The sequence below is a fragment of the Pholis gunnellus genome (genome assembly GCF_910591455.1).
Source record: "Pholis gunnellus genome assembly, chromosome: 10".
Classification (NCBI taxonomy): Eukaryota; Metazoa; Chordata; class Actinopteri; order Perciformes; family Pholidae; genus Pholis; species Pholis gunnellus.
This window is the reverse complement of record NC_136537.1, coordinates 15,847,253-15,870,277: the sequence shown is the minus strand read 5'-3', so window position 1 is coordinate 15,870,277 and position 23,025 is coordinate 15,847,253. Positions and strand designations below refer to the sequence as shown.

Here is a 23,025-nt window from a genome sequence, read left to right as displayed (position 1 = left end):
GCAGTGACGTCATGAAGTTTCCAAAAGCTTCAAGAGGACATCCAGGAATGACACACTGTGTGAGGTAAAAGGCTCGAAATTGAGGAAGGTGCTTTCCCTCCAAATAGGAGCGTGTACGTTGTGGGTTAACTGTTTTGGGGAAGTGTTTTCTGACTCCACAAAAAATTAAACAAGTAGTCTCATAAACATTTTTCAAAGGTTTTATTACAGCAGTTTAACAGAAAGTGCTTTATTTGTAGCCAAGTACTACACACGTTGGCTTAATATTGAATGAATTTCTGATATTTTTGTGGAATAGAACGAGACACAGAGGTTGCCTTGCATACTTAAATCATATTTGGAAGAACATTCTAACATATAGGTTTCAAGCAAAGTAACATTTTAGCAAGCATGGTAGTTCCATAAGCTCCATAATCTTACTTTACAGCTGAAATAAAAACTGATGGGATTAAGAAAATTTCATGGTTACCTTACATATTTTGTCTGTATTTATTCATATGCTTATTTATTTAATAATGTATGTATTTATTTACTGTTAAACAGATTTGGAGAATACCAGATTACAGCTATGAAGGTCAAAGAAAGAAAAACACACTGACAGTGAAAGATTTGTATAAAGTGATGAAGGTTCAGGTGACTCAATCCCATAAATCATAAACATTAAAGCAAAACAGTAGGAAACATTTTATTGTCATATTTTATATTGTATTGATGCCTCGATTGTTGCAGAACTTTCTTAAATTCCTTACACGTGAAAACCTACTTGGTAATAAACCTAATTCTGATACTGAAGCACAGATGATATGATGTAGGAGCAAAAAGATCTTCAGCTAAAGCAGGGCGGCGGTGTGTAGGTGTCATTTTCAACCATGAATCTCTCTTAAATCTTCATCCTTACATCTTGTAATCTCCTGTATTAATGGCCTCAGGATGGCTCAGATTTGTGGGGTTCGTCTGAAGGGAACATCAGATCTGCAGTACCTGTCAAGGAATGTATTCATTTATTTTTGTAGTCAGCATGTCACACATCCCTGATGCAAATAACTTATAAAAACGCTGAAATTGTCTGTGCCTGTGTTTTTGCACCTGCAGCAGCAGCATCTTTTTCATCTTCTTCTTGTTTGCTGTTTGTGTTCTCCTCCCTATCTGACAGCAGTCCATCTGTTCCGAGCTGTAAACAAGGAGGAAAACAAGCTCTCAGGGCTTGTTAAGTCTTGGCTACAACACCTGAGAGGAATCTGGGAATATTTCACACTCACGTAAACACCAAACTAATGAAGTGTGCAGCCCTGCAGCTGCAGTCAAACATTGTCTGCCTCTCCTCTCACCTGATCTGGTCCCCAATCCACTTTCAACAGCAGCCTCACGTAGCAGAGGACAAAGACGACACTGAGGAAGATGAAGTTACTGAACACGCCCACCATGGCTGATAGGAGAGGGAAGTTGAACAATACGTATCTGACGTGGAAAAACAAAGACAGTAATTATGATGTGATGCAAAAAAAAAAGCTCCTGTTATCCAACTTTCAGTCAGTTTGACTCATACTTATGTGCCAGTGTAGGTGTAGACATAAGAGACTGAGCTTTTCCAGTGAAGAAATGTTTTGGTGTAATGAGGCTGCTGTTGGTGGAGAAATATTTGTCTTTAGTTTAGTTTATTTGAGAGAAGATATAATCAAGGAATAATAAATGCCAGAATTACTCAAAATGTTCATCTGCAGTTCGAAGGTGTTACAAAAGACAATAGATGTTCCGTGTTAGGGTTAAGTTAAAATGTGTTTTAGTATGACATTACTAACTCTAACTCTATTGTGGTCTCACTTTGTGCTGTAGATTTAAAGAATATGGGTTTCTTTTTCTGTATGATCTATTATAAAGCATGGTGTTCACATCTTACCTCATACCAGTGAAGTGAGCATGAATATAGAGCTGAGATGAGTAGATCTGCACCTTGCTGGACAGGATCTCAATGACGGCCGTCATCGAGGGGACATACTGTGTACATGAAGACAAACCTATAAGGTAGACGCCAACAAAATACCTGCTTGCTGTTTATGCACACTGACACATGCTGACACGTTCACAAAGTAATGCTTGACTCACAGGGTCGTCCGTGTAGTCTGAGAAGAGCTCCACCTCCAGCACTTGTTTCTGCTCAGCGACTCCGGTCAGAAAGGCTGGGAGGAACAGCAGCGTTCCCAGGTACCTCAGCAGGTCTGAGCGGTATCGCAGCATGCTCTGACAAAACAGCAGGGCAACACAATCACCCAGACATACACTGCTGAAGCATTCATTTCAGTCTCCTCCATTAATCTGCTCTTTCCTTACAAATGCATGATATCCCCAGAAGGTGTTTTCAATGATGTCATGAGGAATATTTAGGAAAGGTCGATTGATGTGGTCGCGGATGCAAAAGCTTTACCTTCCATAACTAAATGATTCGGTTGCATGCTCAGTTTAATGACCACGAACAAAAGCTGATCTCAGTGGATTACCTGATGAACATTTCATGATTAAATGCAAAAACATCAGACAACACAGCTTTAAAAAGTACAATATCAACCCTTTGATTACATGATGTCAGGCCTTAAAGGAAGTATTTATTACCGTTGCACTCGATTGCATCATAATGTACATGCTTTTCTTTTGTGATCACTCTGTGTTCAATCAAACAATTTAAATTAATGATGGCACCCCCAAGTTCACGTTTGTCCTGTCGTCTCCATCACCTGAGCATTGAGATCACCTTCTGTTGCAGCAAGCAGAGGCAGCCCTAATCTGGCTCTGACCAGGCTGTGTGATTAAAACGTTATCGTGCGTCAGCGCTGTACTCACAAAGCGAGAGCTGGAGGCGGACAGCTGCTGTCTTGCCTGAGAAACACACAGCAAATGCAAACGTGAATCACAGGGTTTTGCAGGCTTTAGTAATCAAGCACTGGGAGCCGAACAAATCAACGACTCACAGAGCGAGCGGAGGAGGCAACTTGCCCTCCGTCCCGAGAGAAACAGGTTGTCTTGATCATGAACATCCCCAGCTCCTGATTGGTCGGAGAATCAGGCATCTCCAGCTGCAGAGACATCTGATAGGCCTGGCCGAATGTCAGCACCTGAATACACATTTTAAAACGATTGCACTTGTGGAAGTATAGATTGATAACACATAGATACATAGATATATGCGCACACACACACACACACACACACACACACACACACACACACACACACACACACACACACACACACACACACACACACACACACACACACACACACATCTACATACATGTTTCTTATTCCTCATCAGAGAGATGTTGGCCACTGGGTAAGAGCACAAAAAAGATGCAGGAGATTCACAGTCTGTCCTGCATACAACGTGAATGATTGATTAGGAATAAAAACAAGAAAGCATGAATCAAACACACAGTAATATACAGTCTGTGTAAGACTTCACATACACACCTGTAGTAATAGTTCACAGGCGCGGAAAAAGCCGCCAGGGGCATGTAAGAGTAGTAGAAGCTGCCATATGAAAAGGCGGCGACCCAGAGGAGCAGGGTGAGGATAATAAACAGAATAAATCCCTGTACAGCTCTCTGGCGGGCGTGTGCGATCACCATGATGACAGAATCCTGGAGCGCCATCAGAGCTCGGCCAATGAGGGTTGACAGTTCTTGATCATCTCCTGGACGCAAATGACTTTCTTGATCCATGAAGTCTAAACTTCGATAAACAACAAAGTAAACTGTTCACCAGGAACAGATGAAAAACAAGCAATACAAAGACGACATACAATAAAAACTCAGAAAGTTAAATGAAACCACATAACAAGCATGTTTTAAAAGATGAGTGTAAAGTAGTAAAAGGATCGTACTGGCTAAGTTTGGCTCCGGTCTACGGTCTCAGTCTTTGAAATGTCTTCAGTGTTCTCCAAAAGGTTATCTGGTTCTTACCCACATTTCCCTGTAAAAAAAAAAAAAAAAAAAGAGTTCATAAAAAAGGTGTGGTTGACGATGTTATGAAGTCATGATGCCTATAGATACAAGCGCCCCTTTGATAGTACTGAGAGCTGTGAAACCACTGAGTCCAATCTCAGTCACAAGCAGAGGCCTTTCACGTCAGATGACTGAAACAAACTGACAACAGTCATCTAACACTAGACTGTATCACATGTATCTAGAAGCAAAGAAGCAACAAATCAATGTGTATAAGTTTGTTTTGATAATTACACATATTGTGTAATAATGTTGGTGGATAGGCAGGATTGTGTCTGTAGAATTAAGCCGTTTATTTTCTCATGTAACTAAAGTTAAGTGATGGAATGTGACTAAGTACATTTACTCATGTACTGTACACATCTGAGGCACTTGTACTTCACATGAGTCTTCTCTTTCTCATAGACACTTTCTATTTCAACTCCACTACATTTCAGAGAGACATATTGTACTTTGTTTCACTATAAACATTTGACAGCTTTAGTTACTGGTTAATTTATGAATTAGGACTTTGCATACATACTGCTTTTCCTTTAAATTTCTTTTTTTTTTTACAGTTTTTAATTTATTTCTAATAATTTGGAGTTTTGAACCATTGGTTGAACAAAACAAGCATTGTGAAGTTGTCACAGCTGACATCTTTCTGTATTGAGTACTTTTACTTTTCATACTTTTTTTTCCTGATTATACTTACTGTACATACTTTTATTTAAGTAATATTTCCAATGCCGGACTTTTCCTTATAAACACTTCATCCAACACTGCTAAAGTTTTAACTCGTTAAAAGAGGAAGGGAGTTGCGATTTGCACAACACATTAATGAACACTGCCATGCAGATTTTCAGATTAAGAGTTATGCTGGCAAGGATTATAGTTTGGGACCCTAAAGCATTTTCTACTCAATGTCCAGATTAAAACCTTGTTTTGTCTAATGTTCATGTGATATCCAACAGCAGCAGGCCCAACAGTACTCAGTCTTGTTAGAAAAAACTCACCTCTGGTTCCTGTTGGCCAACTATGAGTTGTTAGGAAATCACTTCTCCTTCCTCTGTCTCTTTGTCCACAGCTTGATACTGTCTGGATGAAATGGTGTCAACAGAACCCCCCCCAATAACTTTAGCTGCTGAAAAGCTGCCATTGGACAGGCTTTAGTCCATCCCACATGAAGAGAGATGCTGCTGCCAACTGGAGCAGAGCTCCTGGTGTTGAACATGACACTGACAACAGGGCCGAAGCTTGAGACCTGGAGTTCATACTTTAAAGTACTAAAGCCCCATTATATAGTTTATATATGTCATAACCACGTGAGAATGAAATAAGACTGCTTATATCTGCTTATCATTTTCTTTTGGTAATTGTTAAACGGATACATTGCCCTCAGTGACAACGTTGGATGATGATTTGACCTGGGCAGCCTTTATTTTAGGTTTATTCTTTCCTATTTGCACATCCTACAGCACAATCCATATTATACTTACGTTTAATTGCTGAATTATTTATTTGTTGTTGTTTTTGAGTTTGTTTTTTTCCTCCATTGTTGCTAAATGTGCTGCAAAGCTCTAATTTCCCCCATACATATATCGCTCCTGATTTTCTAATAATGTCCAATAGCGCCCCCTAGATGACAGACATGTTAACATGTCTGTGCAAAGGAACCTCAATTGAATAAACACCAAAGCACAATTTACTTGGATAGACCTTGGTCTTATAATGTGGTAAAATTGGTGGTATTTATCACATAGAAAGCATCTGGACTCTTGATTTTATAGAGTATAGAGAATAGTTTATGGAGTAGTCTAAATTGCAAGAGATACAATCTCCAATTAGAAAAGCAGTATTTTGGATAATAGGTAATAATAAGTATTTGATAAGAGAGGGACATTTCAGAAATGTCTGTGACCTTGACCAAAATAAATGAATTAGATAATGAATGGAGGGGTGGAAGTGCACATGTGAATATTTAGTGACCAATTATTAATTACACTTTGATAGATATGTAGCCCATACTATACAAACTACATTTAAAATAAGAACATGTCAATATCTAAGAAAGGCAGAGAAAGTACAACAATCTGTCACCAGTAGGAGGCGACATCCTCCGGCGGAACAGAAAAAACCCGCCAAAATATCTGACACCGTAGAAGAAGACACTTCTGTCCAATCACACGCTGCGACTGGCGCAAACCGGAAACACTCAAATCTTACATTCATTTCACATAATCGTTTGGAAAACTGCTTAAAGGTAATGTTGCAGTTATGTTTTTCGAATGCACATTTAAGTAACTTAACAGCACGTTTAATAACGTTGAAGAGGAACTTAGAAAACACGCTAATATGACATCTTTAATAGAGGTGGCATGCTGTTTATTTAAGGGAAAGTGCTGGTTGTTGTCAGAGGTCCCAATAATAAATGATCATAGTTACTGTAATTGGGGGAAATCTGTTGGAGCCAGCATGTACTTCAGAGACAACCTGTTTATGTGTGAAATCACAGCAAGAAATGTAGGTTTAATTAAAATAGTGTAAGTTGTTGTTTTCATGTTTTTGTGTTTCTCTGTCTGGTTGCAGGATGTCCTGTAACACCAGTGTTACTCGTGTTAATGTGTCATCTGTGGCTCAGGCACAGCGAGTCCCGGTCCACTTCCTGCCCTGTGAGATTGAACACAATGGGCCGGCTCAGGTCTCAGAATACCTCACTACTACCACCAAAGACAGCAAACTAGGTACACCCAGCCTCTCCCAGTAGAGTAAAGCGTGTTGTTACCGGTCTAGTTTTCAACCCTAACCGTCTCTAACAACAGTCCTTTGTGTGTTTTTGTCATGACAGAGAAGACGGTGTCGTTCAGAGGGCGTGGGTTGAAGGGGCAGGAGCTCAGCTGTCCACAGGGCTACACCGGCTTAGTGCTGAAAGAGACCAACAAGCCCAGCTCTGACCACGAGGTAAACATCATCGCTGATGTCGTCGTTCACGTCACTAAAACTTTCTACACTGACCGGCATTCTGGTTCCGGGTGAGGATTCTGGGATCTCTATCGTCATGATGGTAAACTGTGTGTGTGTGTGTGTGTGTGTGTGTGTGTGTGTGTGTGTGTGTGCAGGACAGGACATTGAGGGTCTCCTCTGTGTTTGACAAGCTGACCTACTGGAACCTGGAGACGCCTCCAAACTCTGACGACACAGTCGTGATGGCGATGGATTGGCCCGAGTTAGCTGAGGCGGTGAGTTCTTCTGACTTTAAAAGGGATGTTTGACCAAAGACAAAACTAACATGTCACCCAGTAATTATTAGTTTGAACAATGTCAAATGATCAGCGGCCTTTTTCTTCATTACATGTCCCCAAATTGTGGTTTCCTGGCATACTGTTTTATGTTGTGAGGAGATGAACAAAGGATATTCCAGTAGACCGATTTACTAACGATTTATAGATGCAATATTATTCATTTAAAAATAGATGTGTGGGTTGTAAATGTGCTGTTGGTCATTTTTATTGTTTCTCTTCAGTTTAACAAATACTGTCAAAAGCTGCTTCATTGACAACAATATTTTATTAGAAAATAGTTTGGTCGGAAACACAAGGACACAGACAGATCTGTAGGTGGACGATGATATTTTGTCTCTTCACAGATCCACGGTCCAGTAGAAGACTGAGGAGAGAGAAAACGTTCTGCTCAGAGGTCACGAGTGAAACGTACAGTTTGCTGAATACTGGCTACAGTCAGAGAAATGCTAATGACTTCAGTGTTACTGTGTTACGATTGCTGAGTAATAGACGTGATGTTTATATTTGTGTATGTTCTTTTGTAGTGAAATAAAAAAAGACTGACCAACCTGTGTGATAATGTGATTCATCGAAACAACAACATGTTCACTTTGTTTCTTTTGAACACAGTGTTTATTCACAAAGTAACATTTAGATTTTGACACAAGGATGAAATGATCACTGACTCAACCGTCCCTTCTGAGTATACAAAATATAATTACTGTGTGTGTGCAAGTGTGCTCTTACTGTATAGTCACATTACAGGAGAAACACTACAGGGGGTAAGGTCACATGGGTAATAAGAAAAGCCAAACACACAAAGGGTGGATCCCCAACCTGACTTACTCCTTTCTCACTTCCACTGCAATACTTCCAATATGAACCATGAGTAGTTGAACAATTTTCCATACCTCACTACTTTGAATTGACCATGATGGAGAATGCTAAACAAAGTCTATGAAATATGTGGCAAGATTATATGTAAGAAGATGCTAAAATGATCCGACCAAATTTACAGTACAATCATGTAAATAATCCTGGAAATGCATAAATTGGTGGTCATATAAAATGAATCAGTTTATTTGGCTGCCACTGACATTTCTGGGTCAGTTACCTCACTTTGGAATTATTCCTAATCAAATACTTCTAGACAAAGAAAAGACATTTTGGCACAGTTTAATAAACTGTATCCATCTGCTGTTGATGAAGTGGCTTCATTAAAACTGATGCAAGTAAAATCTTGTATTACAAGTTATAAAATGGCACACTCTGATTCTAATTATAGAATTGGTGCAGGTATCTGCTTTGATAGTTCCATCCTGTAAACAAAACACTAGACAGTACAACGCTACTACATTTACAATCTGTCAAACTTTGCTGGTCACACACTGAAAAGGCAGCCATACGAATTACAATTATTGTAACTAATAAAATCCTTAACACAATAGCTTTCCCTTACTTGCGTTTTGAGTTAATATAACACAGTAAGTGTAGGATGTCACATATCTTGTTGAAACTCTTTTGAACATCTTCAAAATCGTCGTACAACAATGAGGTTTTAAATCATTTTTATACTTATGAATAATGATGAAGGTGTTAAAAAATGACAAACCTAAATTGTAAAATCTCTGCTACATTTTTGAAGAGTAGCAAAATAGCAAAAAATCCGATAAGTTTTAGGATTTTAAGGAGACAGTCACACATGAACATTAAGCGTGTTAGTATGATGAATGACTAGTGGTATCACTGCCACATCGCTGGTGTTTACTCTGTGAGTGTGTTTGTGTGTGTGTGTGTGTGTGTGAATTCTGCTATTTCTGCACTCATGGGGAAAAAGACATCTGCCAGCTCTTGTTTTTTTTTTCTCGCTCTGGCAGATGCTTCTGGGCCAATCACAGCCATTCATCCGATATGGGTCGTGTTTGAGACAAATATTGTTAAATGGTGCGCCGTTAAGGCACTTTTGAAAACAACTGAGATGGCTGTTTAATACCAGCTCATCTCTGCATGTTGTAGTCTGTTTATATGTCTGAATTATGTGTGCATGAGTACAGAAATACAACAGTGTGTGTGTGTGTGTGTGTGTGAGTGTTAGCTAATAGGTGGTGGTTGTGGTGGCAGGGAGGGCTCCATGTCTGCCTTGCTGCGTTTGGCGGGCAGCGTGTGGTCGTGAGCTTTCCGTATGTGTCTGTACAGGTCGCCTGATTGCGTGTAGCTCCGGTAGCAGTAGCGGCACTCATAGGGACGTTCACGTGTGTGCACAATGGCGTGGCGCCTTAGTGTGTATGTGCACGAGAAAGTCTTTCCGCAGACTCCACACGTGGGGACGTCCTCTACAAAGTTCCCCATTGAGTCCTGAAAGTCCTGGAAGTAGGACGGAGGGTCTGAATGCTGCTGCGCTGTGGACGGAGGAATGAGGGCGAAGGAGGAAGTGTCCTGGGAGGAAGGGCCGGCACCGGAGGACGAAGAGGAGGGAGAGAGGGGAAAGGAGTAGTCATTTGAATGGGAGGTCATTTGTAAGATGCCCTGTGGGTGTGAAGACAGAAACTGAGGACTGTGCAGCTCCTCTTCTTCAAACTCATCGTCTACTTCCATCACTGATTCTCTCTCTCTGCTTTCCTCTTTCTCCTCCTCCAGCTCTTCGTCAGATATAACAATGGCCTCCACTTTGACTTTCAAATTCTCTCCGTCATTGTAGTCTGTCCTCACTCTGCCCATAGGAGGGTGAGATCCTTCATTTCTAGTGGTGGGCGAAGCTGTCATATTCCCCTCAGGCCCCTTAAGGGTTTGGGTCTGAGGAGCAGAGTGGAAGTCCAAGCTTTGGCATTGGAGCGACACAGCGTTCTGGATTCGGATCTGTGGCGCTGATTGTGTTGGGTTTTGTGAGGTTCGTGCTGATGCTTGGAATAACGTGACCGTCTGTTGTCCTGCACCTTTTGTCCCTCCGTGGTCAGCCTCGAAGGGATTCCTGACAGAGTCATCACGTGTCAGTCGGGGTACGTCCTGCTGTGGGCTTGGGGAGATGGTGGATCCTGACTGGGAATAAGCAACCACTGACCGACTACTAGCCTGACTCACTGGCACCAGAGAGGAAGACGAGGAGGAGGGCTGCTGGTTACTGCAGTAACTGGGGAAAGAAAGAAATATGTATTCTAAACAGCTTCTTAGTAACAATAAATCACAGTCTAGAAATACAAATCAAACCCGTACCTGTATGTCTCAGTGGTGCTGCAAGGGCTGCAGAGTGCCGACACCTCTCCATGACCTCCAGTCCCCAGCCTGGCATGACCTCCTGCAACTGGGGCCGACCGGCCTGTGATGATGCCCGGCACCAGCTCTCCGCCTGGAGGCAGAGGAGCGGCGTCCATGCCTGGCTGCGTGGTATCAGCGAGGTCAGGGCTCAGAGGAGTCTGAACTCGTGCTTCTGACGACCCCCCACTTGTCCTCCGTTCAGACTTCACAGACCCCAACTGGCTTTTCCCCGTCATGACGGATACTGACGGGAATGGCGCTGCGATGGCGACTGGATTCATGAGATCACCTGCCATGGCCACCGCAGGCTCAGCTGCACCGTCACCCCCACCCTCCCTCCCTGTCTCCGTTGCCCTCCTCGCACCAGCGCCCTCTTCAGAGCGAGTGCTGTCGGCCTCTGCGAGAGGCCCTCGTCTCTGCAGCCGTCTCTTGCAGACTCTCACCACTTCGTTCATGTGCAGGAAGCTTGCAGCCGCCAATATGTCCTCCACTGGCGGAGACTCGCCCAGCTGCAGCACGCCTTCATAGACAAAATCCAAGAGCAAGGCAAACGCAGCGGGCGTGACAATGTCGCTGTCGAGTGTGACGGAGCTGCTGCCGGTGCCGTTTCCACCGAGGACCCCTGGAGAGTCCGAGTAGAACATGTGGAAGAAAGGCGAGCAGGAAGCCAGAACTGCCCTGTGAGCCAGGAACCGGGATGAGCCCACCACGACGGAGCAGTCACAGAGGAAGCCCCGCTGGCGCTGGGAACGCAGAGCTGACAGCAGCTGCTGGGAATGCTGAGGGAACTCCATCACCTGAGCAGAACAGAGGAAATCAAAATGAAAGAAAGGAGAGACACAAAGAGACAATGCTGCTGTCACTGAAATAAATCACTACAGACAGCTCTGTGGTGAGCTGCATAAAGTATCTTGAAAAGTATTCTTCTTAGATGAAGGAAGAAACAGTCCCATTATTATGGGGTACCCTATATGCCCGACTGAACAACAATTTGGCATATGAGAGGAATTAAAGAGAACTTATGTTGTCAGTACTGGGCACTGTGACGACCCCTCCCTTCCACTAGGGGTCTTTGTCCTCTTTGCTGTTTGTCTTTCAGGATGTTAATTGGCCACTGATGAGCGACACCTGAGCCTCGTTTGGTCCCAGCTATAAAGGCTCCCCCTCTTCTTTGGATGACACGGCTGCTTATTTGTTAGTTTGGTTACATGGTCTTTAAATAAATGTCTATTACTTTTAACTCGTCTTCCTTATGTTGCAGCCTTTGAGCCGGGTTGTAACAGTACCTATTCAAATATTACGGAGTACATGAGTGTGACCATCGTTGAGAGCCGCACACAGGTCATAAACAACCATCCATCACGCTAGAAACACTGTTGCACTATTACCGTTATATCAGACGAGTGGGCCAATTCAAAGGTTTATCCACAGCAGTTTACCTTAATTTGTGATTGCTTGTATTTGTCTTATTTGTCCACTGCACACATTTGGGGTGACTGTGGCTAAGTGGAGAGCAGGGTCTTCCTTCAATCAGAGGAGCCGCTTCGACTGCCGGCTCCACTAGTCGCTCCACTAGTCTATGTGTCCTTGAGCAAGACACTCAACCCCAAAATTGCTCCCGTAGCTGTGTGAATGTTAGTTCGTCTGATGTTAGGTGGCATTGTAGCCATCAGTGTGTGAATGGGTCAGTGATGACAAACACTTTAAATGGTCAGACATTTTTATATATATATATATATATATATATGAAGTTCCTCAGGGAACATTAAGTAATTAGAATTTGTCTGAGGGGCAAAGAAAAGAAAAAGGGCATCAGCTGCATTCGGTGGGGCTCCAGAGCACAGCCTCCATGTTAGTGATACAGTGTTTTCTCCACTGGAGGGACACTCTTGAGTGCACTTGTTCACGTTTGTTGTTAATCCTCTCGTACCTCCTTCACACGTTTTGGGTGAACTAGTAATTGAGAATAACAATAACACACAACGACTAAAAAAGAAAAATACAGATGTTAGGGCACAAGTTCTAAAATAACCATTTTAACAGCACACTTACTGAAAGTAGGGCTCCGTCCTCTCGTTAAACGATGTTTATTGACAGTTCAGAGTCATCCCGGTGACGCGTGTTACGTTACGTTTCCATGGTGACATGCCCGACGTCTTCAGTCCACTGGCCACTTCGTCCAGGTGATAAACACTCTTTATCGCGAAGAAGAGAACAGACAGAGGCATGCAGGTGAGGAAACAACAAATATAGCAAAACGAGATTGTCCAGCGAGAACAACAGGCAGCTCCAGCTCAACTATGCTAACACCAGTTAGCAAACTTAGCTCTGCCTCTGTGTACAATTCCAGATTTTTTCACCCCATCAATCGCAATTTTCATTGTTTGGTTATATCGGCATGAGCTTTAGTTACCGTGAAATGTACAGTATACACCCTGAGCTGCGATACGTCATATTTCTCGAAAGTATGGTCAGTATTTTCTTACCTGTAGCAGCTGTTTGTCTGAGTGACGTTTTCTTGCAGGACAATTGGAATTTTCTTCTTCTTTGGTGCCGCGACACCACAGCTCCGCGCGCCACAGCGCAGCCTACAGGCGAAAACATGAGAATAAGCAGGAAGTGTAGAAAGCTGCACGTTTGTTTACAGCAGTGCGATCCGGTGAGATGTTTTGCTGAATTCAAAAATAATTACAATTTATTGGCAAAGTATCAAACAGCTTCAAATTATGATCTGAATAACTGAGCTGCCTGCATTTAAATGGACAGTGGAAGAGGAGGAAGAGGAGGGAGAAGAAAGAGAGGATGTCGTGGTGAAGAGGTGAGAGACTGGAGCCCAATATGTTATTTATATTGTCCCATTTCTTTGATAGTTCACAGACTTGATATCTTACTCATGACACCCCTGTATCATGGCAGGCAGTATGAATTGTTAGGTATGGTAAAGTCACAGTCCTATATTTAAAACAGAGCTATAATTAGATCTGTGTGTGTGTGTGTGTGTGTGTGTGTGTGTGTGTGTGTGTGTGTGTGTGTGTGTGTGTGTACTTTGATTGACGCCTTCTCCCCTACAAGGACAGAGATGTCCGCCTGTCTAAAGCCATGTCGTATGCTCTTCGCCATGGAGCCAACCAGATGGGTCTTCATATGGGTACAGGTGAGCTGCTCACAACCTGGTCCAGGTAGCACAAGTGTCCCTTCTCTGATACTTTCACAAATTGTGGACCTGGCCTGGTTCAAACTGACAGCTATAAAACTATATAGAAAATTATATATTTGACTGCTTCATTTGAATAAATCACGTTTACCCACTCAATAGTCAAAGTACCTTATAAAAACCAAGGTGATAATGTGGTAAAGACTTACCTTACCTGGGCTTCTGTAAACCCAACATCTGTATGCTCAGTTTCATAAAATGCTTGCATACCGTAAATGTAATTCAATGCAGCGTGCATGGCAAAGAGTTAAGTACAAGAGAGAGAATCCATTGTGGAAATGTGACCATAGTCAACTGTTATCCTCATAGATGGCTTCATGTTTGTGGAGGAACTCTTGGCTCACCCGCAGTTCCGCTCATACTCATTGAAAGACGTCGAAAGAGTCGTGGCCACCAATGAAAAGCAGCGCTTTAAGCTTTGCCCCCACCCGGAGGACGGCCGCCTGCAGATTCGAGCCAGTCAGGGCCATTCATTACAGGTATATTTATATTTAATTTATATTTAATTTCATCAGCAAAAGCAGCATGCCAGGATGTATTATCCCCCTGTGTAGATTCTATATTCAATATATACTCAATTTACACCAAAATTGCTTTGAGTTAGAAACATTTACTTAAATTTCAATGACTTCAATTTACTTCCTTCAGAAGGAAAATTAACTCTTGAGTGCATTCAAATGTAATAAACCAATTTACACCTTCAAAATATAAATCTAATTTTCAGATGACAGAGGCTGTTAGTCCTCTGACAATCATTCTAAAAGGGAAATATAATATTTCAGCCCTATAAATCGGTGCTAGATGAAGGTACAAAAAGAACATTGGGGAATAACAGCAACTCTGATGCTAACATGCATCGTCAGCTTTGATTACATTGACTTCATTTGATGTTATCTTTTTTGTCGTGCGTTGCAAATATTGACATGTCAGCAGAACATGGGATGTACAAACCCCCATTTGTCTTACATTGTTATCCTGATAGTAGTTTGATTAGAAGATCGTAACAAACAGTTAAGCCAGTGTTTTTCAACATTTTCTGAGCCACGGCACATTTTTTACATTAAAAAGATCCCGCGGCACACCAACAACCAAAAACGTTTCAAAATGACACCTTTTAGCATAATACAGCATATATGACAGGGGTGTCAAACTCAATCACAGAGAGGGACAAAACAAAAAATTGGGACCACGTTGAGGGCTAAATAGGGTCAACATTTAATAAACAGGATAGAAGGGATATTGGACAAAGTGCAAAAATAATACATGTTTAGGTAGGCTACATTATTTTATGCATATGTGCCAGAGCCAGAGGTTTGGCAGATTTTCTTGGCTGCCAGTTCATTAATATCTGGGGTTAGGTTCTGTGCTGTGGAAACCCTCAAGATGGAGTGAAGGTGTGCATCAGTGAGATGACTCCTGTGTGGGTTTTTGTTCATCTTCATCACAGAGAAAAGCTGCTCACACAGGTATGTGCTTCCAAACATGCAGAGCATTTGAGCAGCATGTACTGTCAGATGAAACGTAAGTGGGCCTGACCTGGCCCGATGCGTTTAAACATATTGTAAAATGCTGTGGCCCAGTTCTGGCCCACATACTAACTTTTTATAATTAACCCCAGCTTTAGCCCAAATACTGATATCAGATTACGAATGTGCTGCTGGCCCAGACCTGGCCTATATACTGCATGATGGGTTGTCTTGTTGCCATGGAGACCTAAAATCCCACCCCACCTCTGGGCTAACCTCTGCTCCACAGGGTATTTTTGCATTTCTTTCATCATGTGTCATAAAAGCTGAAACGTGATACTCGTTTTTTCTGTACATTGATATTAATACAATTTCGCTGAGCTGCAGTTTTTAAATGCTAAAATATTGCCATGATGTGTTTATATACACACAGAAACATTAGAAAGTGCTAATACGTTGTAGATTGCATCTTGCTTAAAATATAAGGAAAATACCCAGTATCATATTTCAGCTTTTCACATAGACAGACTCAAGAAAAAGAAAAAACACATTGAGGAACAGAGGATAGTGCAACACAAATTACTCCTGATAGGTACACAAATATGTTGCACCCATGTAGCACCCCAACACTCTCTAGAGGAGACCTACACTGGAATTATGGGGTGTTTGGGTTCTGAACTCTTAAGGTAGTTACCACGAAGGTTTACCGGATTATTGTGAATTTATATTACCCTCCGAATAACAAAGACACTGTCAAACTTAGCAATAATTCATTAACTGACCACAGACAACTGATTGGGATGAAAAGATAAATACAAGTTTACTGACAGCTTTTGAAAATGTTCAAATAATAATTACTCTTTCGGGGGACAAGAAAACAACAAGAACACCTTACAGCATACTGACACAATACTCAAATTGACTTTAAAACACTCATGGGCCCCCACACACACTCGCATTTAAATAAGCAAACGTTGAAGGTCTGTGTAGATTGGGTGCGATGCTGCCTCCCGAATCATCGTCCTCAGCAGAAACAGTTACACAGCAAATCCAAAATCACAATTCAATGTCAGTCCTTGAGAAAAAAACAGTATGTCGTCCACAAAAACCACGCCGACAGCGGAGGTGAGGGCCACGGTGGCAAAATCCTCACCAGGAAACACACCAACAGTCTGTCTCGGTCTGCAATCGCGTCCTCCGGTCCAGTGACTCAGCAACTTGTACATTACACAGCAAAACTTTTACAAACTCTCCGGGTCGGCATAAAGGACAAAGGAATCTGTAAAGACAACATATATGCAAATTAGTTAAAAATATGTGACCAAAATTGCAGATGTGCACTTCATTTTTTTAATGAAGTTTTAAATCATATGAGAAAGTCCTGCGATCATTTTTGTAGCCTGCCTGCTGAGTTGCATGACTAGACACTTTTACACATTTAACTATACATGTACAGCTTTCAATGAAATGTTCTGACTATCTGGAAAATGATCATATTACATTAATATTTAAACTATCTGCATTTTATTTTCTGTAACTGATCGGTGTTAAAAATATCCCCAATCCTATTCCTAACCATAACAAACAATCACTGGCGTGAACACGTCTTTCCCTCTCGCGCCAACTTTCCACAACAGTTGTTGTTGTTTATTTTATTTGATATGGACATCACAGTAGCATTAGAATTGTAACATACATTTATGCACAAAGCCCAGATGCACTGTGTTAAGTGTTTGTAGCAAAATGCTAATTTACAACACCTGTCCACAGGAGGCTTAGTTAAAATAGGAACAAAGAAAGAAAATATATCCACAGATACATACACAAATACAAATACAGATACATACACAAAGTACAAGTGTGGTTATAGGGGTGTTAGGTGTGAGAACAATATTGTTTCTCTTTTAGCCAAGATTTAATACCTCTGTTAAAAACATTACATTTTGTTGCATTTTCAACTCAGTTGGTAGACAGTTCCATAGTTTTGCTCCTTTAACAGAGAAGACTGATGAGGTCCAAATGAGGTTTTGCGTAAAGCAATGCGACAGTTCCCGTTTACTGAGGCCCGTGTGTTCACTCTACTGGTGTGCTGGTGTCTTGTGACAAATTCATTAAGCAGTGAAGGAGCATGACCATGTAGGCATTTAAAAATAAGCTTTAGGTTGGAATAGCTTATGAAGCTTTCAAAGCTGAACATATTGTGTTTTTCTAAGATCTGACAGTGGTGCCACCTCATTGGTTTTTTATCCATAATTTCTAATGTCTGGTTATACAGTGATAGGGTCGTATAGTTGATTGTGAGGCTTGTGACCAGGTAGTGATGCAGTATGATAGGTGTGAGAATATCATGGCATGCATGTAGAGCTGGGCTGTGCTGAATGGCAGATATTTTCTGATGAATCTGAAGCAGTTGAGATTTGATTTAACTTTAGTTAAATCAGTTAGCGTTTTATAATGTCATGCCAAATCCAAGTAGCCCTCTGCTAACTTAATGACTTAACCTTCATTTCTGATTCACAAGTATTGAATTTTACCGATGGCAAACTAAATAATCGTGAGCTAACCGGTGTCTCAAACGATGGTCAGTTCCTGGCAGACGCTCACATTTTGGCATGACACCGGCAGGTTTTAATGAGGTAGTGTACGTAAGTACTGAACTAGCTAGCTAGCTAGCTAGCAAGAGTAGCTGCCGCTATTTCAGCTAGCTAGCTAGTTAGTTCACAATTTCAGCTGAGAAAGAATAGGGATCGAAACAGAAGTGTAAACACACACACACTACTAACAGACAACCTTTTGATTGTGGGAAATAAAAAATATATTTTTAACAAATATGTGGACTGACAACTGATGAAATTCACTGTGTACTGAAGGCAGACTGCCGTTAATCCAAATCACGGCGAGGTTTTGAGGAGCGCTTAGTATAATCAAAAGGCGGGTCTCCCGCACGGGCGGTGGCGTTTGCTGGTGTCCTCCGAAGGATTTCACACGATAATCTTTACTTTCTTTTACGACTGTGATTGACTAAATACAAACTAATGGAATAAAAACTAGGTAGATGTCCTATTTTATAATGTGTATTTAACTGGCAGTTGGTTGGACAAGACAATTGCATTTTGTGAAATATAGACATGAGTGCGTAAATTCGGGACAGGCTGTAGTTAAAAACAATGTCATCTTCCCTGTTGCACCTTGCATAGTGTAATTGCTTCTGGCCCAGCAACGACATGTATACTTCACAGCAAGTTGCATTCAGTCAGTGTTGTGTCCACCTCTGGGCCAATTCTGGCATATACACAGAAAATCAGTCAGCCGACACTGGCGGAGGACAGCCAGAGTCGGCCCAGAACTGACTGCTATCTGGGTGGGTGTTACGTTATGTGGCGGCCGCGGAGGTGAACTCAGCGCGTTTGCGGTCCTCGGTGCTGCACAAAGCACTGAACGCCACATGGCTGCCTAGTTCAGTTTAATATAGTATATTGGCACTTTGACCAACAGTATTTAGCTAAACATCTGCAGTTGTGCTCATACGTTTAAACAGAAGAAACTCATGTGAATGGTATGAAGTCACACAAATATCAGAGACGCAATGATTCGTCAAGATCGAAGGCAAAGCGTCACAAATGACGTCAGCGTGACGTCACAAAGAGATCATAGCCACAATCATTTGTCCAGATCAAAGCAAGGAAACTTGCTTTGATCTCTTTGTGAGATCAAAGCAAGTTTGCCTTCGACGCTTTGATCGAGACGTCAGCGTGACGTCACAAAGAGATCATAGCCACAATCATTTATCCAGATCAAAGCAAGGAAACTCTATACCCCAGAGACTACTCCAAACCAGGAAGAAATATAAATATGTCTCAAGACCAGATGAATGATCTTAGGCTCAGCCTAATCCAGGCTCAGCATGACATTGATGACAATTCGCACAAAATAAATGACCTTGAGCAGCATCTAAAGGTGACACAGCATGACAATGATGCCAAGTCGGACGAAATTAATGATCTTGGGCAGCATCTAAAGGTGGCACAGCATGACAATGATGTCAAGTCGGACGAAATTAATGATCTTGGGCAGCATCTAAAGTGGGCTGAGCAACGTCTAAAGTGGGCTCAGCATGACAATGATGTCAAGTCGGTCAAAATGAATAACCTTGCGCTGCGTTTAAAGGGGGCTCGGCATGACAATGATGTCAAGTCAGCCCAAATGAATGACCTTGAGCAGCGTCTAAAGGGGGCTCAGCATGACAATGATGTCAAGTCAGCCCAAATGAATGACCTTGAGCAGCGTCTAAAGGGGGCTCATTATGACAATGATGTCAAGTCAGCCCAAATGAATGACCTTGAGCAGCGTCTAAAGGGGGCTCAGCATGACAATGATGTCAAGTCGGCCAAAATAAATCACCTTGGGCAGCTTCTAAAGGGGGCTAAGCAGGACAATGATGTCAACTCGGCCCAAATTAATGACCTTCAGCAGCATCTAAATTACTTTCAACAAACAGTGCATGAACTTAAAGACAAGCTGATGCAGGAGGAGCAGATTGCTGGCCATAATAATTTCTCATCTGAGAATCAGAGAAATGAGAGCATCCTGGAGAATACATCTAATGATGCTATACATGAGGTTTGTCCTGAAGAGAGCCTCCTGCCGGCTCCAGCTGCTGAGACTCAGACCAGAAGTTGGTGGCATCGCTGTGCCAAAGGTTTACTGACTGCAGGATTGGTTGTTGGCATCGCTGTCGCTGCACTGGGAATAGCGAAAAAACTTTAATGTGTGAGACTGGAGTATTCAACCTGCAATAGATCATATATTAGCACAAAGATAACATGTTGTCAGTGTGACGCTCACCAATGTGTGTCACATGTGTGTTATGTATTTTTGTCTGTCTCTGTCTGTCTCTCTCTCTCTCTCTGTCTGTCTGTCTGTCGCTCTCTCTGTCTGTCTGTCTCTCTCTCTGTCTGTCTCTCTCTCTGTCTGTCTCTCTCTCTGTCTGTCTCTCTCTCTGTCTGTCTCTCTCTCTGTCTGTCTGTCTCTCTCTCTGTCTGTCTGTCTCTCTCTCTGTCTGTCTCTCTCTCTGTCTGTCTCTCTCTCTGTCTGTCGCTCTCTATGTCTGTCTCTCTCTCTGTCTGTCGCTCTCTCTGTCTGTCTGTCGCTCTCTCTGTCTGTCTCTCTCTCTGTCTGTCGCTCTCTCTGTCTGTCTGTCTCTCTCTCTGTCTGTCGCTCTCTCTGTCTGTCTGTCGCTCTCTCTGTCTGTCTCTCTCTCTCTCTCTCTCTCTCTGAAAATAATGTTTGTTTTCGTTGTTTAGTACTGTATGGAATTGGTGTCCATCTGCACTTTTTTTTTTGCTGGCGGATTCGCGGGCCACATAAAATGACGTGGCCGGCCGGATTCGGCCTGTGGGCCTTGAGTTTGAGACCTCTGCACTAAAGCCACTAGAAGGCACTGTGCTCCAGAGAAAGCTAGCGGGACGTGAAGAGCGAAGCAGGATGTGAAATCCTTCTTTTCAAGTGACTAAGCATTCAGGAGAGAACTGCAAGGCTAATAACGTTTAGCATTTTAAGACAATCTTACAGTTATATATTCTGTTATCCTTCATGTTCGAGAACATTTGATGTGTGTGTACTGTACCTGTTTAGTGCTGTATGGAATTGGTGTCTGTCTGAACAAGAATCCATTGAAAATGTACTCCAACCTCTTAAGGAACTGTATATTAAACATTTCAAATATGAGGACATTATGAATATCATAATTTCATTTGAGTTGACTTTGCCTTTCATTTTCTAAGACACTGTACAGTAAAATCTCATGAAATTTGACATGAACATAGGGGTCCTCAAACAACAATCCAGTGAAAGGGTAATATAACCTCATGGATTTGTTTTTATAACCTGTCAAATATGGGGAAATTCTGAATATCAAAATGTCATTTATCCAGGGCCCAGGTCAGAGTCTGCATTTTTCCTTTTCAAATATTTCTCCATCGCTGTTCGTCTTGTCACTGCAACCTCTTGTCACCGCGTCATTTAATTCTACTGTCTTAAATGAACAAAGTCATTATTGCGCTACCTACTGCCACCCACTGGCATGGAAGAGTATTACTTAGCCAGCCACGATATTGCAGCTCAGACGCTCAACAGTGGCAAACTATTTGCAACAACTGAATAATATTTTTTTGGACTCATTAAGTGAAATTGGACATTTTCCCACGGCACACCTGGCGATCTCTCACGGCACACTGGTGTGCCGCGGCACAGCGGTTGAAAATCACTGAGTTAAGCAATGCATTCTGATACCACTCAGATTTCTCTTCAGGCAGGTTAGTTATTTTCTGTGTATTTGCACTCATTCTTGTCAAAGGAAAACACTTCCTAAATGCTGCGTTAACTCTGGTTGCATCGCTGTGGTCAGGTAACAGATTTGGAGCTGAAACCGGTCCTGGCTGGTTCACCAGACTGCCCTGCTGAGGCCGTCCATGGCTCCTACCTCCGCAACTGGAGCTCCATCCAGCAGCAGGGCCTGAGCCGCATGAGCAGGACACACATCCACCTGGCACCGGGCCTGCCAGGGGAGGAAGGCGTCATCAGCGGTAAGATGTGTATGTGTATGTATGTGCGTGTGTCTGACGGAGAGAAGTCAGCTGAACATTTAGACTAATGGGTGTTATTCATTTGTCCACCAGGCATGAGGAAAGACTGTGATCTAGCTGTGTATATTGATGTCTCCAAAGCTCTCGCTGGTAAGCTCAGCCACTAATGACTGCTACCCATTACACTTGATTCTGTCTGTATGTTTAGGCAAGAATCTCTTATATGTTTTGTGTGTGTGTATCTGTACAGACGGCATTGAGTTCTTCTGGTCAGATAACGGTGTGCTGCTGACTGCAGGTGACGCGGAGGGAAAACTTCTCCCTAAATACTTTAGCCGAGCCTTAAAACTGAGACCTACAAGTAAGAAAAACACATGGATTCACTCAGTTTAGATTCTTTTAAAACTTGGATCGAGAGCCATTTACTTCACTAAAGTCACTTTTTTCCTGTGTTTCAGGGAGCATCCTACCACTGCTGTAGCATCAGAGGATACTGCTGAGTCATTGGTCATAGCAGGACTCATCTAACTGTGCTAGCATCTCATGGTTGGTTGATGCTGATTCTAGTTCCCTTGGTATCATCCGAAATGGGACTTAATTGCTAAACTTTTCATTTTTGTGTCGTTATTGAAAGCATCAAGACGGCTTTAAGGAGGTATATTTTATTTTAAATGACAAGTCAATCAATTTATGCTGGCAAAGTATAAAGGCTGTTTTTTCTCCTTTGTATTCTAAGTGCTAAATAAACTAAGGCAGACATTGACAACCGAGGTAATTTCACCATAAGTTTTAAAATATATAACTCTGGTTGCAATCAGACTGCTAGCAACAACCAGCTGGGCCTTTAAATGTCGTTTGAAGACATACTGTATGTGTGGATAGTCTCTTGACTGATATAGGAATGCAGAGGATACAGACACTGTGGTTTTAGTTAACGGATTGCTGTAACTGTTAACTGTAACTGTAAGATATGGACACACACACACACACACACACACACACACACACACACACACACACACACACACACACACACACACACACACACACACACACAGCATGTGAGGGGAGATAAATGGTTAGAAGCTTCCTGTTAAGGAAATATCAGAAATTACCACCACATGTCACGACCATAAGGAATGAAGACAACACAGAATGAAAAGTAAATTGCTGTATTTATTTTAATAAATGTTTATTCTCTATAAGTTTATTTGCGTTTTTCTACTATTTGCTGTTGATTCTTGGCTGTGATAA

General features: G+C 42.1%; 4 protein-coding genes across 8 annotated transcripts; 2 read left to right on the top strand and 2 right to left on the bottom strand.

Moving 5' to 3' along the window:
- Positions 1-192: 192 nt before the first annotated feature.
- On the bottom strand, positions 193-5,060 carry LOC306701714 (seipin-like). Of its 3 annotated transcripts, XM_079167103.1 has the most exons (11): positions 4,991-5,060; positions 3,875-3,963; positions 3,463-3,718; positions 3,287-3,365; positions 2,964-3,107; positions 2,836-2,871; positions 2,104-2,238; positions 1,898-1,995; positions 1,329-1,458; positions 1,087-1,171; positions 193-981 (listed from the first exon to the last, which is right to left on the bottom strand). In XM_079167103.1, the coding sequence occupies exons 3-11, from the start codon at positions 3,711-3,713 to the stop codon at positions 926-928; spliced, it is 1,014 nt and encodes a 337-aa protein (XP_079023229.1). In that variant the 5' UTR covers positions 3,714-3,718; positions 3,875-3,963; positions 4,991-5,060; the 3' UTR covers positions 193-925. The 3 variants fall into 3 exon arrangements, with proteins under 3 accessions (XP_079023229.1, XP_079023228.1, XP_079023227.1); XM_079167102.1 differs by lacking the exon at positions 2,836-2,871 and having other exon boundaries at positions 3,463-3,723; XM_079167101.1 differs by lacking the exon at positions 2,836-2,871.
- Positions 5,061-6,195: 1,135 nt separating this feature from the next.
- Positions 6,196-7,827, top strand: rnaseh2c (ribonuclease H2, subunit C). Its single transcript, XM_079167941.1, has 5 exons — positions 6,196-6,237; positions 6,564-6,718; positions 6,823-6,935; positions 7,094-7,213; positions 7,621-7,827. The coding sequence occupies exons 2-5, from the start codon at positions 6,565-6,567 to the stop codon at positions 7,642-7,644; spliced, it is 411 nt and encodes a 136-aa protein (XP_079024067.1). The 5' UTR covers positions 6,196-6,237; position 6,564; the 3' UTR covers positions 7,645-7,827.
- Positions 7,828-9,346: 1,519 nt separating this feature from the next.
- On the bottom strand, positions 9,347-13,028 carry zbtb3 (zinc finger and BTB domain containing 3; the record flags this gene model as incomplete). Its single annotated transcript, XM_079167537.1, has 4 exons — positions 12,994-13,028; positions 12,560-12,702; positions 10,466-11,304; positions 9,347-10,382 (listed from the first exon to the last, which is right to left on the bottom strand). The coding sequence occupies exons 3-4, from the start codon at positions 11,299-11,301 to the stop codon at positions 9,347-9,349; spliced, it is 1,872 nt and encodes a 623-aa protein (XP_079023663.1). The 5' UTR covers positions 11,302-11,304; positions 12,560-12,702; positions 12,994-13,028.
- A 103-nt stretch (positions 13,029-13,131) lies between these two features.
- Positions 13,132-22,976, top strand: trpt1 (tRNA phosphotransferase 1). Of its 3 annotated transcripts, none has more exons than XM_079167368.1 (8): positions 13,132-13,325; positions 13,580-13,661; positions 14,031-14,200; positions 15,080-15,187; positions 21,594-21,771; positions 21,865-21,921; positions 22,070-22,132; positions 22,230-22,976. In XM_079167368.1, the coding sequence occupies exons 1-8, from the start codon at positions 13,266-13,268 to the stop codon at positions 22,250-22,252; spliced, it is 741 nt and encodes a 246-aa protein (XP_079023494.1). In that variant the 5' UTR covers positions 13,132-13,265; the 3' UTR covers positions 22,253-22,976. The 3 variants fall into 3 exon arrangements, with proteins under 3 accessions (XP_079023494.1, XP_079023493.1, XP_079023495.1); XM_079167367.1 differs by having other exon boundaries at positions 22,022-22,132; XM_079167369.1 differs by lacking the exon at positions 15,080-15,187 and having other exon boundaries at positions 22,022-22,132.
- Positions 22,977-23,025: the final 49 nt, after the last annotated feature.